This window comes from Muntiacus reevesi, chromosome 12 (assembly GCF_963930625.1).
Source record: "Muntiacus reevesi chromosome 12, mMunRee1.1, whole genome shotgun sequence".
Classification (NCBI taxonomy): domain Eukaryota; kingdom Metazoa; phylum Chordata; class Mammalia; order Artiodactyla; family Cervidae; genus Muntiacus; species Muntiacus reevesi.
In genome coordinates, this window is record NC_089260.1 from 69,740,679 (window position 1) to 69,760,837 (window position 20,159).

At 50.5% G+C, this 20,159-nt stretch overlaps 1 protein-coding gene across 1 annotated transcript in view; it reads left to right on the forward strand.

Annotated features, from left to right (window-relative positions):
• TG (thyroglobulin) overlaps positions 1-20,159 on the forward strand; it is a 234,211-nt gene that overhangs the window by 187,863 nt on the left and 26,189 nt on the right. The window contains exons 42-43 of the mRNA XM_065903111.1: positions 6,972-7,136; positions 8,583-8,750. Coding sequence (XP_065759183.1) covers positions 6,972-7,136; positions 8,583-8,750 — 333 coding nt within the window. The remainder of the gene's footprint in view (positions 1-6,971; positions 7,137-8,582; positions 8,751-20,159) is intronic.

Consider the following 20,159-nt stretch of genomic DNA (forward strand, 5'->3'; position numbering starts at 1 on the left):
TTCTCTTCCACCTCCCTTTAAAAGTTGTGTACGTTAAAGGTGGAGAGATGGAAGGGGAAGAGAGGGTGAGGAGGGCCCAGCAGGGTCCTATGGCAGGGAGGAAGCAGACAGGCCGGGAAGCCTGCTCTCAGTTCCTTGCTCCTCAGAGGAACTGGGCTGCTTGTTTTTCCTGCAGGTTCTGATTCTTGCCATCGGCCCTGATTCACAAATTTCTACCCCACTTTTTCCACACTGGAAGTTGTTTTCAAAGTTGTAAAGGGCACAGCAATTCAGAATTAGTCAGTGAAAGGCTGGCGTGTCCTTCTGGGAAGACCCATAGTACTAAGAGGAATCGCAGGAGAGGGAGCCAGTGGGGCGTTGGCTTGCTCTACACCGGCCCCCTGCTGAGTTCCCCACGCAGCATACTTGGTACCTCTGGCAGCAAGACTGTGAGGCCAGCGCTTTATAGTGGAGGTCGTTGAGGCTTGGAGAGGTGATGTATTTTGTGCACACACATTTCTCCACAAAAGAAGCAGCACTCACAGAGTTTTGTCTTTCACGAGCTCTCCTAGGCTATAATTCATCCCTGCAGTTGGTGTTAAGATGCTTCAAGGGCATCACTTTGTCTAATATTCAAAGGACACTAATAAGGGCTATGTGTGTGAGTCGCTAAGTTATGTCCGACTCTTTGCGAACCCATCGTTGTAGTCTGCCAGGCTCCTCTGTCCATGAAATTCTCTAGAAAAGAGTTCTGGAGTGGGCTGCCATTTAATTCTCCAACAAGGGTTAAGATGCCCCTTTTTCCCTTCATCCAAATTACCTGGGTTTCCACCAACTAAAACCAAGATCTACTGATTCCGAAGAAGCAGAGGAAGGGGGAAGTGTGCACTGATGCCCCGAAGACTAGGGTCTCAGGATGAAAGTTGTGTTAATTATCATCCCTTTGACTGAAATTTTGCCAAAATCAAAGTGTTACAAATCAGAGTGAAACTCATGCTTTTAGGGATCAAGAAAAGAAGATGATTTCAGTGTAGAAAAGATTAAAAGCAATATTAATACTAACTTGCATGTAGAGAAGATTTTTTTTTTTTTTTTTTGAAGTCTGTCTCTTGCTTTAGCTTGCAAAATTCTTTCCGAGTTATCTGCCTCAGTGATGTCCCCCAGTCCAGCTAGGGGGCTTCACAGGTGGCTCAGTGGTAAAAAGAATCTGCCTGCAATGCAGGAGATGAGAGTCTGAGCCCCTGGTTGGGAAGAAGATGGCAACCCATTTCAGTATTCTTGCCTGGGAAATCCCATGAACAGAAGACCCTGGTGGGCTATAGTCTATGGCATCACAAAAGAGATGGAGATGACTTAGAGGCCAAACAGTAACAATAAACCCAGCTAGTCTCTAATGTTCTTGTGGCGAGTTTCCAGGTTTGGGTGCGTTCCCAGGAGAGGGTCCGATGCAGCGCAGTGGCAACCAGGACAGTTCTGGTTCATGCCTCACCCCTCTCTCCTCCACCCACACAAGCCTCTGTTGGAATCCCTGCTTCAGACAGGACCTCTCCTGTTCATCCCACGTGGCGGTCAGTCAACCATCCAGCCATTCACTCGAGTTCCATTCTGCCCACCAATCTTTAGCAAAGGCCTGCGGTGCACCAAGTTTTGTGCTAGGTTCTGGTGGCAAGGGAATACCCATCCCAACCTCTGCCGTCAGAATTTTTCATCTTCCAGAGGCTTCGATGCTCGTTTGCTGAGGGGCTACTGAGTGCTATGCACCATTTTCAGCACTGAGATGCAAAATAATATGACCCAAGAATATTCCTAAAATACCTTCTGTCACACCCCGTTCAGAAGCTTTTACTAGCTCCTTGTTGCCTGTGGGATACCTGCCTGTTTCCCGGGGTTTACTGCTTTCTAATTGCTTATCTTGCTTAGGCTGAATTTACAGCTCTCCTACATTTGTTCCTCACTTCCTCCCTGTGCACATGCCTCTCTTACTCAGGAGAAATAACTAATCCATCAATTCATCCATCCATTCACTTACACAGTTGCTGGCTAACTCATTCAGTACCTATTTTGCTGAGTTCTAAGTCCTAATTTTAAAACTATGACCAATCTAGACAACATATTAAAAAGCAAAGACATTACTTTGCCAACAAAGGTCTGTCTAGCCAAAGCTATGGTTTTTCAAGTAGTCATGTATGGATGTGAGAGTTGTACCATAAGGAAGGCTGAGAGTCGAAGAATTGATGTTTTTGAACTGTGGTGTTGGAGAAAACTCTTGAGAGTCCCTTGGACTGCAAGAAGATCCAACTAGCCCATCCTAAAGGAGATCAGTCCTGGGTTTCATTGGAAGGACTGATGCTGAAGCTGAAACTCCAATACTTGGGTCACCTGATGGGAAGAACTGACTCACTGGAAAAGACCCTGATGCTGGGAAAGACTGAGGCAGGAGAAGAAGGAGACGACAGAGGATGAGATGATTGGATGGCATCACTGACTCAGTGGACATGAGTTTGAACGAGTTCCGGGAGTTGGTAGTAGACAGGGAAGCCTGGTGTGTTGTCATCCATGGGGTTGCAGAGTCAGACATGACTGAGTGACTGAACTGACTGAAGTCCTAATCTAGGGATTCTGGGATTCCTGAAACCAGCTCCCAACCCACTTAGCTCCCTGGGGTGATCACTCAGACCCCTGGATTCACCTGCCATCCCTGCCCTCTCCCCCAAGAGTGGCCACCTGCTCTCTTTTTCTCTAATCACTTACTCCCATCAAAGCCTATTCAAGTCCTACATCCGGGCAGCTTCCTCTGGACCACTCTCATGCCCAGAAATCTCTTCTTGCTCTGAGCTTTGAAAGCACATGAATTTCTGCTTGTTCTCTTAACCCTGATGATGGAGAGCCTCATGTTAAGGCCACTAATATGTGTATCCTGCTGGATACAGTCCATGTTTTCAACAAGCAGGAAGTGAGCCTGAGCAGAACCCCAGGACAGAGATCGCAAGGGACTTGCTACCTGTCACTTGGTATGTAACCACAGGCTTAAGTGACTTGAGAATAAGTCAAATTGTAGGAGTTAAACACGTGGATAACAGTATCTGTCATGATCATTGCAACTCACTTTACTGAATGATAATTCCGTGTTAGGTAATTGGGTTGGCTTCCATTATTTTATTTAATCCACATACCAGCTCTGTGAATGTTCATGAAAATAGCCCCACTTTTCAGATCAGGAGCTGGAAGCCCAGCACGACAAAGGGAATTGGCAAGATGGCCACAGGCAGAGCTGGGGTCAAAACCCTGGTGGGCCCAAACCCCGGAGCCATGCCTTTCCACTTTGCTTTGACCTCACATTCACACAGGGACAGAAAGGGACTGGCTACCAGGGCCATGAGACTGAGGACGCTCAAGGATAGAGCAGGTTGCTAAGGATCCAGCCATCTAGGTTGGAATCCAGTGCTGTCCCTCGCCAGCCATGACACACAGGGCAAGTGGCTTGATCTCCACCCTGAGTTTCATCACCTGTAGGGCTCAGATGACCCAGTCCCCCCCACACCTTGCAGGATTGCCCTTTGAGGGTAAATCAACCTTTATGAGCACAGCATGCTGGAGCAAGTGACACATAGTGAGTGCTGTTTAAATGAGAATTGCCACCATCCTTGTTACGTCTCCCCGCAGGGCACCTTCACAAGGGCTCAGCATGAATTAGCTCCTTGATTCCACACTGTGCCCCCAGCGGGCACCCAGCTTCCCACCCACCCCCTCTCTCTCCACGAGTGATCATCACCACCCCCGCCCCCGACCTCATGACCTCACGGGTGAGAAATGCACAATGCGGGGTGGGCAGAGAGGGGTGAGGGAGGCGGTGAGAGGAGCCTGCACGTCCTGGAGGGCTCACCTGCCACCCAAAGCCCCCCTCCTCACCCCCCAAAGAGGGGAAGGGCCCCTGGGCCCTCCTGGGACAGCATGTTTGTTACAGAAACTACCGCTCCTTGTTGCTTTAGGGGAAGGCCTGTGAGGGGTTCACTGAGGTGTCCAAGTTGAGAGTCTGCCGTGTCTGTGTGCGTGGCTGAGTGTCTGTGGGTTTCTGAGTGTGTCTGCGTGTGTCTTTCTATCTGCGTCTGTGTGTGTCAGTAAATGTGTGTGTGTCCTTGTGTGTGTGTGTGTGTGCGACTGTACTGTGAGTGCCTCTCTGACCGTGTGGTCCATGCCCACACTTGTCCAAGGGCACGTCCTGACTCTAAAGTGACCGTTGTGGCTGACTGAGGTCAAGATACCATCCCACGTTTGGAGGCTCCAGAAGGAAGAAGCAGTGGTCAGCACTTGTGGTTTTTGCCCTGTGCTATTTTTAAAGCTAAAAAAACACAAAACAAAAAAAAAACAAGCGGAAACTCATTGCCACTCGATAGCTAGGTCAGATTCAGATAAAGTCCGGCCCAGAGCTGTGGGTGGCTGGCTGGTGCGACAGGGTGGGCTGGAGAGACCCCGCTGCCGGCCCCAGGTCTGCGGAGCCTCATGGTGCCCACAGCAATGGAGACCTCTCTGTCTTCTCTTCTGTGGGGAGGACGCCGCCCCCTCCTCTGGGCATCCTCACAGTGACCTGTGAGGTCGCTTCATCATCCGCATTTACAGATGAGGAAACCGAGGCCCTGGGGGTCTCTCACTGGCCCAAGGTCACTTCATTAGTGAGCGGCAGGGTTGGGGTTTGAACCTGGTTGTTCTGCCCCCGAAGCCCCCTCTCTCTGCGCAGCTCTGCATACCACCCCCTCCTCCTACCCCCAGTTCTTTGTCTTCCATCAAGTGCTTCAAAGTGAGGGCTGAGCCAGCCGTTGGCCTGTTTAACCACTGATTTTCCATGAAGAACATGGTTTCCTTCAGAAAGATCGATTAAAACAAAGTCCTTGCAGAGAAAAACGTTCTCTGAGGCATCTTGCAATATCAGTGTAACCCACGCTGTTAACCACTTCCTCACCATATCAGGGACTCTGGCCTTTTATATCTGTAGAAAATGTAGAACACAGTAGGGGGCCCCCTCCTGAAGCCCACATCTCCTCTCAGCCTACCTGTGGGTCAAGCCAGCCCACCTTGGCCCCCGGCAGTCTGTCAACTCAGTGCGTAATTTAGAACGTGGGGCTTTGGCCTTGAATATCTTGAGTGTGTATGTGCGTGTGTGTATGTTTTCCCCTACGGATGAGCACTTGCGGTGGTCTTCATCGTTGGAAACACACCTGAGGGCACGGGGCTCTATTCCTCACGATGGTGAGGGCTCAGCCATGGTGCCCCTACTCACTGCCACCATTGCTGGCCTCCAGGCCCTGGGCTGGCTGGTGTTTTACTTTTACTACTGCTTAAGCCTGGAGTTAGGACTTGCCCCGGTTAACAGATGCTAAAGCTCAGAGCAAGTCTTTGACTGGAGACCCCCAGAGCCCCTCTGTGCCTTAAACCCCCTCATCTATAAAATCAGGTGATAATTCCCCCTGCCTAATGGGATGATTGTGAGGCTTAAGTAAATTGTGTGGGTGCGTGCTCAGTCATGTCTGACTCTCTATGACCCCCTGGACTGAAGCCTGTCAGGCTCCTTTGTTCATAGAATTCTCTAGGCAAGAACACTGGAGTGGGTAGCCATTCCCTTCTCCAGAGGATCTTCCCAACCCAGGAATCAATCTAGAACCTTCCACTTTCTTCCTGGGTTCCTGAGCCTAGTACATTCTGAAGCCTGACTGGCTGAAGCCACGGGCTATTTCCGCCTCTGATAAGATTTTTGTGCTTGGCTAAGCTGCTCATTTCCCTATTTCTTTATTTCCATGTTTATCAAATGGAAACAGTAACAGCTGCTAAAGTACACAGCTATTGTGAGGACACAATGAGATAAAACAAGATTAACTCGAGTTAATCGAAGTCCCCAGTCAATGGCCGTTCTGTTACTGTTAGAGGTGGCATTGTCAGTAATGGTAGTGATGCCAGCAGTCCTGCCCAGGCTGTCTCGGATTCCTTGGTGGGCCCCAGCCTGTGTCTGAGCTGGAGGGAGGGGTTGACCCACAGAGGACAGGCCCCAGGATCCTACCCTGCTCAACTCAACTCTTCTACCCTGGGCAGAAGATCCAATCCCACCAACTGTCCAGGCTCAGAGACCCACCGCCCAGTACCTAGCAACCACCACCTGCCTTCTTAGAGAGAAAATGCTCCCAGAGACCTAAAGGTTTTACGGAGACTTACAATGACTGACGATACAATTTACTTGCACGATGACTGTGTTTCCATCACCTTCTAGGTGGGCATCTATTTTAAAGTCTGACTCTATCCTAACGGAGCCAGGAAATCTTGCTATTTAAGAAATCCTCAGGAGGCGTTGATGGGATATACCCACCTTTTGCAGAGGTCCTCTCCTCAGAGGACAGTTCTGATTTTTGTCCCTGCTCAACCACCATCAGCTCTTTGTCTCAATATGCAACCTTAGTTCGGGCTTCCCTGGTGACTCAGATGGTAAAGAGTCTGCCTACAATGCAGGAGACCTGGCTTCTATCCCTGGGTTGGTAAGATCCCCTGGAGAAGGGCATGGCAACCCACTCCAGTGTTCTTGCCTGGAGAATTTCATGAATAGGGGAGCCTGGTGGGCTACAGTCCATGGGATTACAAAGAACTGGACTACATCACACACACACACACACACACACACACACACACACACACACACACACACACACACACACACACACACACTCAACCTTAGTTCATAGTCAGGACTGAAGATCACTCTGTCTACTGCTCTCACTTCACAGCAAGAAAACCTGAGGCCCAGAGAGACTCATTCAAGACCACACAACATGTTGATGTGATATTGATCAGCCCTGACCTCCCAGATGCCTATGGGTGTGCAGGGAAGGGTCCTGGGACTCCCACACCGGGAAGAAGGATGCAGAACCTTGATGCAGCCCTGGGGTCTCTGGGCTGAGCAGGGAGTGGGAGATGATCTAGACTTCAGGCTCTGAGTCTGCTCTCTCTTCCAGGGTGGCTCTGCACTCTCCCCAGCTGCTGTCATCAGGCCGGAGAGGGCTCGGCAACAGGCAGCTGCTTTGGCAAAGGAGGTTGGCTGCCCCAGCTCGTCCGTCCAAGAAATGGTGTCCTGCCTCCGCCAGGAGCCAACCAACATCCTCAATGATGCCCAGACCAAGGTGGGTACTAGTGTGTGAGTTGGGGAAGGAGGGATCTTTTACAAATGGAAACCAGGCCAGAAAGGAGACAGGATCCACCTAAGGCCATGCAGTAGGTTGGTGACCAGCTGGGGCCGAATGCATATTCCCTGACCGCCCCACCCCTTCCCCAAGCTGTGCCTGGGCTATAGTACATCATGGACTAAACTCAGGTCCTGAGGATTGACGGTCTCTGCATCAGATTTTGTCTGTACTATGGGGATACTAGGGTTTCCCAGGTGGCTCAGTGGTGAAGAATCCACCTACCAATGCAGGAGACCCAGGAGACCTGGGTTCGATCCCTGGGTCGGGAAGATTTCCCCTGGAGGAGAAAATGGCAACCCACTCCAGTATTCTTGCCTGGGGAATCTGATAGACAGAGTTGTCTGGTGGGCTACAGTCCATGGGGTCCCAAAGACTCAGACACGACTGAGTGAGCATGCAGAGTGGGCTTAATGATGGGAGTGGGAGAAGAAGATGAGGTGACATCTGTAAAGGGTCTTGCTGGTATCGTGGCATCACCCGGTCAGGTCACAGTGACATGTAGGGTACTGTGGGCAGGGCTGCAGTTCAGTGAGGCCCCCACGCCCCTTAGACATGACAGCTGGGTGCTTCTTCTCCAGCGTGTAAAGACGGTGCTCACAGCCCCCAGGTTCCCTGCCTGGCCCTGATATTGACAAAGGGACTCTAGCAAGAATAACTTGTCATCTGAGCTGAGGCTTTAATCCCTTCTGCAGCGGGCCTGGACTCATGGACCTGGAGCAGGTCTTATCCTCAGCTCCTTCAAATATGGGCTAATTGGATCATGACTAAAGCTGATGAATTTCCCCCATCATGTCCTGCCTTTGGCCACCACCATGATCAGTATCTCTTACAGGCTCAGGCTTACCCATTTCTCCCAGTGGATCTGTTGTCACATTGGTGGGAGGTTCTGGGATGCTCCCCTAGAGACTAGTCACTGCTCCGAGGAAGACTTGCCATCCTGACCCCGGCACTGTGGCCTGGTGTCCGGCCTGCTTGCTGTTCTGACCACATTGCTCTTATTTCCCAGTAGAGCTTTGGGTGAACAGCCAGCGTTGCTGTTCATTATGGTTGAGACTTGATTAAGTGAAGCAACTGTGCTGTGCTCAGTAGCTCAGTCGTGTCTGACTCTTTGTGACCCTTTGGACTGTAGCCTGCCAGGCTCCTCTGTCCGTGGGATTTTCCAGGCAAGACTACTAGAGTGGGTTGCTATTTCCTCCTCCAGGGGATCTTCTCTACCCAGGGACTGAACCCTCATCTCCTGCATCTCCTGCATTGGCAGGCAGGGTTCTTTACCACTGAGCCACCTGGGAAACCCCCAGTGAAGCAGTACATCTGGCTGTCCCAGTATCAGTCTTTAAGGATGAAGTCTGTATAAACCATGACACCCCTTTGCACCTGATGCAGCTGCTGGCTGTGAGCGGTCCCTTCCACTACTGGGGTCCAGTGGTCGACGGCCAGTACCTCCGAGAGGCCCCAGCCCGAGCTCTGCAGAGGGCCCCACGGGCCAAGGTGGATCTGCTCATTGGAAGTTCTCAGGACGACGGGCTCATCAACAGAGCCAAGGCCGTGAAGGTAGGTGGGAGGGGCCTCGGGGTGTGGCCCAGTGACTCTGGACCTAAGCAAGACCTTGGTCAAGAGTCATGGACTTGCTTGCTTATTATTTTCAAGACAGTCACTGAAAAGCTACATGTACAAAAGCTCTGTAAGGAATTTAGGAGATGGTAGTGGGGGTGGGGTCCAGAAATAAGACACCTGCTATGTTGTGAACAACACAGACCCAGACACATCCAGAAACTACATCTGTGAATGTATGAATCACAGTGGGAAACTACTACCAAGGCTGACTCAGAGCTCTGTAGCCTCAGGGTTCCAGACTGTGCGTACCCCCTGTACCCACGAAGGATGCTTATCCCATGGAGGCTGGGAGAAGGAGAGGCGGGGGGATGAAGGGAGTCTGGCAGGGAAGCCCAAACTCGAGTCTTGTGGTGGCTTGTTGGAGACACAGCAAAGTGTGAGGGACTCGTGGGGTCATTTATCTGCCTGAGCACACGCTTCCTGTTCAGACCAGAGAAGCCATCACCCCTCACTAGGATGCGGCCACCCCCGGGAAGGGGTCGGGCACACTGGCCCCTGGACCCCCCTCTCACTGTCCAGCTGCTCCTGATGGCCCTCTAGGTTGTCAGCCTGGGATGGTGGTCCCAGCGCATGACACACACAGAGGACACTAAATGTTGGCTCAGTCTGACTCTTGACTATAAGGCAGTTTCATTGGAATTAATAACAGCAAATAAGGATCATTAACACAACTGAACGGGATCTCTCATCCTTTGGATGATTCTATTCCCTTGTGTAATCTACCTCCCATAGGGGAATCTATCTTAGAGCAAAAGAAAAAGAAATACAAACCACCATTTTGAGATGAGATATATTAATATATAAAGGTATTATCACAGCATTAATTGTTATAGCAAAACATTGGAAGCAACTCAAATTTCCATGAATGGGGAAATGGTTAACTGAATGAAGATACACACAAACTATTGAATATATATAATGCAGGTTGTAAAAAGAATGAACCAGATACATCTCTCCTGCCTTGAAGGTGCCTGTGATATGTTGTTGAATGGAAAACAAAAGTCAGAACCCAGGGGAGTGTGTAATTAAGGTAGTATTCGTATATTAAAAAAAAAACAGTGTATATCTGTAAATATATAAATGTGTATAATTGTATATATTTCTATATGAAAGGATACACAGCAAACAATTAACATGGACATCTCAGGAGGTACATTGGTGTGAAAAATAATTTTCATAATACTATGAATTTAGTATTATGAACATTACTAACATACCTATGTACCCATTATCTAAAACACACATGCATATATGTATGCCTATACAGGTATGTATGGGCTTCTCTGGTGGCTCAGTGGTAAGGAATCCAACTGCCAATTCAGGCTATATGGGTTCGATCCCTGGTCCGGGAAGATGCCCTAGAGAAGGAAACGGCTACCTACTTTAGGATTCTTGTCTGGAGAACCCCATGGAGCCTAGCATGCTATAGCCCATGGGGTTACAGTCGGAAACGACTTAGTGACTGAACAACACCATCTGTGTGTGTATAAACAGAGAGCATTGTGTGTGCGTTTGTGTGTGTGTGTGTGTGTGTGTGTGTGTGTGTATTGGGAGATGGCATACAGCAAAGCTCAGTCACTATCAGCTTCCATCGGGTGACTCACAGCCGTGAAGAAGGAATTTTGCCTCTGATCCATCTCTGTTTTTCTGCCAAGCACTCATCTATGTCTCAGCCCTTTATTTCAAGGGTCTGCAACTTGGTTATGAACCAGTCTGACGGTTTCACTCAGGAAATACTGAAACAATGTCGCTCTCCACCACTAGCCCTGGGCTTTTCTTTAAAGCAGAGGCTCTTCAAATTACTTTTTATCAAGTCTGTCATCAGTTAAAAAGTAGTAAGCTTAGTCATTCGAGTATAAATAATATACAGGCATAGTCCTATACTAATTGTTATAAAAGATTCACAAAAACAGAGAGTTTTAAAGCATGAGAAAGAAATGAACATCCTTTCTTGCTGCATGCTCTATATACTCCGTGTGGGAGACAACACCCTACAGCGCCGGCAGGATGGAAAGACGTGCACATCGGCCCTGGATTCCCTTCCATGCAGTTCCTCACTTCACACGGCCCGGCAGGGGAGGAGTCGGGAAGCTTTGTGTAGAAGGTATTATATCCTAGCAGCTCTGAGTCTTTGGACCATGCACTGAAAATGCATCCTAGCCCATCTCCAACCTTAGAGAGAGGGGAAGAACTACATTCCTGGGAGCCTAGGGGGCCTCCTAGAGAGGTGGGGGGAAGCAGACCCTGGCAGCAAATTCCAGCAAATGCCACTCGGCATCGCGCAGAGCTCCCTGCGTTCTACAGTGGGTCCTGGGCGGCTGTCCGTGTTAAATACAGCAGTGTGGACACGTTGATCCCAGTTGATGGACCTGGTGCTAGAGTTGACCGTAGGGCAGCTCAGGTTTATATTTTGGGGGTGATGACAGCCCAGTGGAAGAGGATGGTCTGTGGCTGCCTTGGTCTTTCCTCTCCCGGCAGCATCTTGGGATTTTGCCAGCTCTGCCCTGAATCTCTGAGCCCCCACGGCAGGGAACCTGGATCCAAAGGACTAGGAACCCTCCCTAGCAATGTGTTTCCTTTCCTCTCATTGAGTTTCCCTTAGAGGCTTTCAAGGAGCTGTTTCCTTGGTCCACTTGCAAAGAAAGATGGTGTCTGCAGACGAGAGCTCTCTGCCCACATCCAGAGGTGGGTAGGGGGCCAGGTTGCAGATCAGAGAACTGGCCGGGAGGTCGGGATGCAGTTGCGCTCGGCTCTGTTCCGGTTTCTGCTTGTATCCAAGCCCTGTCCCGGCCAGTGCTCCCTTAGCGCCTTTGTTCTGGTTGGACTGTCCCCGTCTTACTGCCCTTCTGTGTTTGTCCTCGTGTGAACAGGCAGTAGTTCAGCCATTGGCAGGGTCTGGGGAGACTATGTCCCCCTGGGAACTCATCTAGCGGCCGACTGGAAAGTCGGGAGGGAGAAGGATGCAGTAACAGTCAGGCTTGGGGCCCAATGCACACTTGCAGACCCACCACGTGTACTTGCCTGCATCTCCTGGACTGACTTGTACCTCCAGCCCGACTCTCTTTGCTCCCACCCAGGCTTTTCCCTTGAACCCTAGACTGGCTTAGCCCAGGGTCTACTTGGCATCCTCACTTAGATGTCTCATCGCTTCTCACTCTTAACACAGTCAAAGGAACTGCTGATTCCACTTATGCCCTCCCCCAGCCCCAACCAGCTTGTCCTCCACTGTCTTCACCATCATAATAAATAGCAACTCCTGCTTCTGCAGGCACAGACTCCAAACCTCTCTTGCTCCTAGCTTTCCATCAGCACGTCTGTGTGGCTTTATCTTCAGAACGTTTCCAGCCCTCTCTCCCCACCGCTTCTGCCTTCACCCTGACCCATGCCATCATCTTTCTCCAGGACTTTTATAATGGCCGCCAACCATCGTCCAGCTTCTGGTTTTGCCTCCTATGAGGTATAAAAACCACCGTGGCTGGAGTAATCCCTTCACAGGATAAGTTACATCCCGTCACTCCTCAGAGTCCTCCAGGGGCCTCAGCTCACATAGGGGAAAAGCCACAATCATTTTCACGACCAGTATCTGATGTGGTCCCTTTGGTCTTTGACCTCATCTCCTGCAGCTCCCCTCTTGCACACTGTGCTTTAGCCCAACTTGTCCCTGTGGCGGTCCTCAGATCTGCTGAGCACACTCCCACCTCAGGATCTTGGCACTTTCCATTCCCTCTTCTAGAATGTTCTTTGGCTGTGCTGGTTCTTTGTTGCAGGGTGCAGACTTCTCTAGTTGTGGCTTGTTGGCTTAGTAACTCTGTGGCATGTGGGACCTTAAGTTCCTGACCAGGGAGCGAACCCTCAAAGTGGGGTTCTTAACCAGTAGACCACCTAGGATGTTCTTCTCCAGGTAACTCACTGCCTCACCCCCTTTAGGGTCTGTTTCTTCAGAAAGAACTTGCTGGACCACTTTGGTGGAGAGGACACCACACCCCCAGCATTCTCTCTCTCGCTTATCCTGCTCTGCATCCTCGGCAGTTGTACCCCTGAATGTTATCTATTTGTCTATCATATTTCTTCCTCCACTAGAATGTGAGCATATATCAGTCGCCCTGAGCTCAGAGACTTTATCTATTTTGCTTTCTTCTATATCTCTGGTGCCTATAAAAGTGTCTAGTACACAGTAAGTGTTCAATGAATCTTTGTTAGTTTGAAAGAATAAAATTATGGCTCTGACTTAGGAATCTTCAAGGAAATGTTGGGCTGACCAAAACCAATAATTCATCCCCCAACCAACCCTATGGATCAGGGATTATTATCACTAATTTTCCAATGGGAAACCAGTTCAGAGAGAAGTCAGAATTCAAATCCAAGTCTGTCCAACTCCAAAGGCACTCTATTTCTATCCCAGCCTTCTGGGAAAAGCCAACCTTCCCTTCATGAGCTTGCCATCCACCAATGACAGCGTGCTGGGTGCTCACACAGACAGGAACTCAGGTAGAATCAGTACCACTCAATGCAAAGGGCTTTTCAGTTCTTCCCACACTCTTCTTTTATCTCAGCCATAATGCTATGAGGTCCATACTCATGAAGCAACATTTTTTTTTTTTTTTTTTTGTATGAAGCAACATTTAACACCATTGTATTGAGGAAGAAACTTGTTTTGAGAGCATTGATGCTGTCCTAAGGTCACCTAGGGGCTTCCCTGGTGGCTCAGATGGTAATAAGTCCACCTGCAATGCAGAAGACCTGGGTTTGATCCCTGGGTCAGGAAGATCCCTTGATGGGGAAAATGGCAACCCAGTCCAGTATTCTTGCCTGGAGAATCTCATGGACTGAGGAGCCTGGTGGGCTAAGTCCATGGGGTTGCAAAGAGTCAGACACCACTGAGCAACTAAACATGCACATACGACGGGTGACCTAACTAGTCATTTGCAAAGCCGAGTCTCCACTGCAGGTCCTCTAGTTCCAGTTGGGGGTGCTTTCTGTATTCAACTCTAGGAAACTGGGCAGGGGTGGTGGGGCAGAGTAGAAATGCACTAGCAACATCTACACCCTACAGACAGATCATGGCCCAGAGGAGTCCTCAGCATCCTGCCCGACACAGAGCTGCCACGGACCAGTGTGGACACCCAAGTGGGAACCACGCTACCAGCTGCCCTCTGGATGTGGCGTTGAAGCTCCTCTTTTATTTCCAGCAACCCTGCTCTCACTTGCCTCCGGGTTACCCTGCCTTTTCTCAGCCTGCTTGTGACCTGCATTCAGGGTTGGGCTGTGGGTTTCTCCATTTCCCCCTGGACCGCTCTGTAGCACTTGAGTCCTACTGCCGTTAGTCAAGGAGAAGCCCAGGGTGGCACATCCCCAAGGACCTTCATCCCAGCAATTCCTTCTCCCCAATCCTCCCTCCATCCGTATGACTGCACCTCTCACACCCTGTCTGTGCTGAAAGCAGGACAAGTCCACTAGAACAGGGTCTCAGGCATGTTTTCCCAGCACAGAGACCTGCTCAACTAGTCATGGGACACTTAACAAGGCCACTTACTCTGCCCCCAACACTGTGCCAGGTGTTTGGGACATAAATACAAATTAAATTCCTGCCCTCAAGGAGCTCGCAGTCAAGGAACAAAATAGAGAATGAGCAAAAATAAATCACTAAAAGGCAGTTTTACACACTGTTTGGAGAGACAGACACCTCCTGCAGGACCTCTGTGCAATCAGGGAAGCGGGGGTCATTGGACCCGCGGTGGCACTGACAGCAGAAGGGACCCATGATGATGGACCTGGCCAGTACCCCGCCTCCGAGCTGTCTGTCAGCAGTGGAAAGTGTCCTGGGTGTCCACGGATTGTAATCAGGAGGATTTGAGCTCACTAGAGCCTGAGCCTCAGTTTCCCTATCTGTAAAATCGGGAGATTATTAGTACATATCCCCATGAAGATGTTGAAAGAAAAAATACAGGCAGCTGTAGCCTGTGCTCAATAAATGTTAGCTTTTCCCTTGATTCTTTAACTGTGCTATGACATTCAGTATCAAAGTTATTGTCCCCAGTCCATAGAATGATCCCGAGAAGGCAGGAATACAAAGAGCGTGCGATCGCTGAACCACCTCGCCGGACCTGCGCCAGTTTTCCAAATCGTGGCGGATACACACACATGCTTTCCTCTCATTCACCCTTGCATCAGTACCATCCAGAACCCAATCCACAAACACACACCATCCAGCTTCCCAGGGAAAGTCACGAGAGAGAGAGATAGACGTCCCTCCCACCCCAAGTGAGCCCCTGACTCACCCGTCCGTCACAGCAGCGGAGACCCAATAAATTGCCTCAGCCCTAAGAGGGTGGGTAGGGTTTCCAGCGAGTCCATGTGAAGACCCTCAGCCCCCAGCACCCCAGGCCGCCTGTGGCCCACCCGAGGAGCCTTAATGACACCAGCAGAGTTAACCACGTACCGGTGGTGCATCGGCGCTCCCTGAGATGCCCGGGATGGCTCTGTTCACAGAGAACGATCTTATTTTCTGAAGTAGCAGCTTTCCGTTGAAATTCTTCGTCAGTCACCGTGGTGGGGATTTTTCCCTCTTTTCTCTCTCTTTCTCTTCCTAACTGGTGAAATTGACAGTCTGCCTACATTAACCGGGCATTAATTTGCATGATCAAAAGCAGATTTGTTCCAAGAGGCAATGCTCTGCCTTCCCCTCCAAGCACAAGCATCTCCAAGGAAGGCGAGAGAAAAACCGCGATCGGCCCCCGCCGCGTTGCCCCTGAGCTTGGCCGGGAGTTGGCCTCGTCCAGGAGCAGGTGGGGCGGGGGCCCTGCAGGGAGCGGGGAGGGGGGGCAGCCCGTCTGAGAGTTGGAAAGTGGCACCTGGCAGCCCCAGGAGCTGGCATGAGCCCCAGCCCGGGAAAACCAAGCCTTTGGTGACAGATTACAGCAGAGGGGCGTGCCAGTCTCAGGGAGCACATGGATTTCCTGTGGGGAGAGAGGGGGACTGCCGCACCGAATCCCCGGCCCTTTGGGGTAAAGAGATGCGAGGGTCCGGACCCTGGACATCCTGGGGCCCTCTGGAGAGCCAGGACCCAGAATAAGAAAAAACAGGTCAGGATTCCTTGCTTTAGCCTTGCAATGAAGGCAGCTGAAGCAGTCCGAGAGCTGCCAACTCTTTAATCTTCGAATGGGCACAGGGCAACCAACCCTGTAGTTAAGCGAGAACTTCTGTCTTTTTTTCTTCTTTTAAAGTGTATTTTTAATTGGAGGACAATTGCTTTACAATGCTGTGTTGGTTTCTGCCATACAACAACATGAACCAGCTATCTGTGTGTGTATGTATACATCCCCTCTCTCCTGAGCCTCCCTCCCAGCCCTCTAGGTCATCACAGAGCCCCGAGCTGAGCTTCCTTTGCTGTACGGCAGCTGCCCGCTAGCTAGATATTTTACACACGGTGGTGCGTATATTTCCCTGCTACCCTGGAGCAGGAAGTGGCAGCCCCATCAGTAGTCCTGCCTGGAGAATCCCATGGACGGGGTGACTGGCAGGCTGCCATCCATGGGGTCGCAGGAGTTGGACATGACTCAGCGACTAAACCACCACCGTGCTGCTCTCTCGGGCCGCCCCACCCTCTCTTTTCCTCACTGTGTCCACGTGTCTGCACCTGCATCTCTACACCTGCATCTCTACCCTGCATCTCTGCATCTGCATCTCTGTCCTTGCCCTGCAGATAGGCTCATCAGTACCGTTTTCTTAGATTCCACGTGTATGCGTTACTGTATGGTCTCTGTTTTTCTCTTTCTGACTGACTTCACTCTGTATACCAGGTTCTAAGTTCATCCGCCTCAGTTCAGTTGACTCAATGTTGTTCCTTTTTATAGCTGAGTAATATTCCGTTGTGTATGTATACCACAATCTTTTTATCCATTCGTTTGTCGACGGATGTCTAGGTTCCTTCCGTGTCCTGGCTATTGTCAACAGTGCTGTGATGAATATTGTGTTACATGTGTCTTTCTGAATTATGGTTTTCTCAGGGTATATGCCCAGTAGTGGGATTACTGGGTCATAGGGTAGTTTTAGTCCTATCTTTTAAGGACTCTTAGGCAAAGGTCACAGCACCCAACCCTGGGAGCTGTACTGAGACCCCTCCCCGCTGGTGCTGTAACCACCCGACCCTCAGCATCGTCACTCACTCTAGTGAGTATCTCACCCTAGTCTCAGTATTCCCTGCCTGAGCTCTGGGAAGAGAAAACCAGGGATCAACGGGTTTGACTCATCCCCCAAAAACAGTAAAAATATTTTCTGACTATGTAAAAGATGAATATAAACCAGGCTGGATTCATTATTTTTTTTTAAGATTTTCTGATGCAGGCCATTTTTTAACTCTTTACTGAATCTGTTGCAATACTGCTTCTGTCTTATGTTTTGGATTTTTGGCCCTGGGTTATGTGGGATCCAAGCTCCCCAGCCAGGGATGAACGTGCACCTGCTGCATTGGAAGGTGAAGTCTTAACCACGGACTGCCAGGGAAGTCCCTGGATTCCTTAGTATATGTTCATTATTGTTGTTATTATATTTATTTTTTCTTTTGATTAAAAAAATTAAAAGGAACATCTTATCATGGCCCCTACAATGATGACAGGGCCTGTCAAGAGGCCTGCTTGAAGGTGAAGTCAGCCTTTGGTCTGGTCACTTCCACACCCAGGGGTCAGGGCAGGAAGGGTCAAGACAAACTCTCTGCGGGCTCACCTCACTGCTCTGGGGGAACATTGTAACCCCCCGCCCCCAGCCCCCACCAAAGAGATCAGGCTCCTGGCTCATAGAGTTTATGTTCCAGGGAAAGGACAGTGACAGTGGTGTGTAAACAAAGGAAATAGGAATTTCAGATCATGGAATGTGCTCTGAAGAAAGATCTACCAGTAAAAGGAGAGGAAAGGAAGCAGTGGGGGAAAGCACTTTGCAGGGAGGTCGGGGAGGGGACTTCTGCTCCTGAGTGATGAGAAGGGCCAGCCGTGAGGGCAGCCAGTTGGGGAGCGGTGCAAAGACCCCGGGTAGGGCTGGTGTGAGGGGCGAGAAGGCCAGATGCTGTAAACCCAGTGGGTGATGGGGGGAGCAGTAAGAGAGGAACGCAGACCTGTTAGGCCATCTGAACGGTGACTGGATTCTACTTGCAGGGACCAGTTATCAGAAAGTTTACGCTAGAGAATGATACCCCTGATCTGTGAATTTGAAGAGCATTCTGGCAGCTCTATGGAAAACTGACTGTGGAAAGATAACAAGGACTTAGAGACCAGACTGAGGTCCACTGCGAGGTCCAGGGACAAGCTGGTGCATAGTTAGGGTTAAAGACACGGAAGCGGTGAAATGTGCTCAGAGTGGGGATATGTGTAGGATGGACAGTTGGGTGGGTGAGCGGGGCGGGGGCGGGGGGTTCAGGAAGGGGTTCATAGCTATAGATACAGATCTGGAAGAAAACCAGGAAATCTTGATGTCACAGAAAGCCAAGAAAGCAACGTGTTTGTGAAAGGAAGCTGAGGTCAAGGGTAGAACGTCATTGGAAATGGTGTGAGATGAGGGCAGAGATCTGACCCCTGGACCTGACAGGATGTAGGTCCCGGGGGCCCTTGATAAGGGGTGTACTGGGGGTGAGGGGAAGGCCTGAGTGATGAGGGTAGGCTGAGGAGGGAGTGAGGAAGCAATCGTGTGCTTCCCAAGCCCACCCTCTTTCTGCTTCACCCCCATCTCCGCTGGACACCAACCCTTGACAGTTTCCACTACCACTTCATTCATTGACACGTTACCTCTTCAACTTTACCAGGCTGTTCTGTGGGAAGGTCTGTGTCCTGCTCTTTTCAAACCTCTCAGCTGCTGGCCACAGTAGGTCTCTAACATATGCCCATTAAATGAAGGAGGATTTGTGTCTCCAGGTACCCTGGAGCTGTAGAGAATTCTGGGGGCGTTTGTTCATTCTCTCCTCCTTTCATCGTGCACCTGATTGCCTTTGGGGATGCTGCTCTGGGTCTCCCGAGAGCCAGGGGCTCCTGGGCTCCCTGCCGGGGCTGTGTGGAGCTGGGGACACTGACCAGCAATGAATCTTATGAGGCCACACGCAGAGCCAGGTCTGAACCCCACATTCAGTTCCCTAGGCCACCAGCTTGCAAGGTGACTCTAAACCCCTCTGCAGTCTCTAAAGGTTCTCCAGGGCTCCTCTAACTGCCCTGTGGGGCATATTCAGGGCAGCCCTTTAAAACCACACAGCTCAGATGTGCCAATCCCTGATGGCCCTTAATGAGCTCATGCCCAGCAAACCCGCCTCTGAGGAAGGTCCTGCCTGTAATTACAGCTTGTGCCACTGGCCCCCAGCTTGGCAGTCACGTGGTGGCCCCACCCCCTCCTGCTGCCTCTTTAATTAAACGAGCAACAGCATCTGTGCTTCTGTCTGTGCCAAGCAGGAAGAGACCTGGGTCTTGCTGAAATCAGGCCCCTTCGCACTCTCACGCGCCCCCTGGGTCCCAGGTCCACACTCCAACCGCCTCTCCAGACTAGTTACCGTGGACACTGTCATGTCCCAGTTCATCTGAGCGGCTCAGGTCCTCTTAGAATGTGAAATGAATCACAGTCTCATGGCAGCAGAAACTGGGCCCTTCCCTTCAGCATTTTAGCTGTGGAACTGTTCAGGTTGTTCGAGGTGCTTCTGGTAAGGCCCAGGGCTTAATGGCGTGCTGCTCCTAAAAGCGGCCTCTTTGTGGAAAGAATTTCCCTAGCACCAGGACAAGGTCAGTCATTCTCCAGCAGTGATTCAGAAGAGGAGTTCCAAGGGTCTGGACCCACAGCCAAGGGGACCAGCATGGATCAGGTCTTACTGTAAAACACGAGCCCCCCTGTGCCAGTTGAGCTGGGCCCAGGGTTGAGGCTGCATGCATCCATCAGTAGGCATCATGCTAACAGTGTGCGTGTTTAACCTCAGGACAGTTTAATGAAGAGGGTAATGTTATTGTGCCCATTGCACAGAGGAGAAAACAGAGGCAGAGAGGGCTTCAGTAACTTGCTCGTGAAGCACATCTAAGACCTAGCAAAGGTGGCACCCAAGTCCAGGTCTTTCCAACTTTGGGGATTTGAATCTAGGAGGTTTGACTTTGGACTTGCGACTTCTCCTGTGTTATTTCTACGAAGGTCAGGGTCTTCACTATTCATTTTGTCCAGCACGTACTGAGCACCGCGCTGAGTCCTATGGTTCAGGGGTTCCTCGGTGATTCTGGAACACGAGAACAGGAATAGCCCCTGGGGGTTCAGCAAAGCATCCTGAAGGCACCCAGGGGCCCCTGCCTGCATCTGGGACAAGGAAAAAGGTAATCACTACATCTACTGACCATG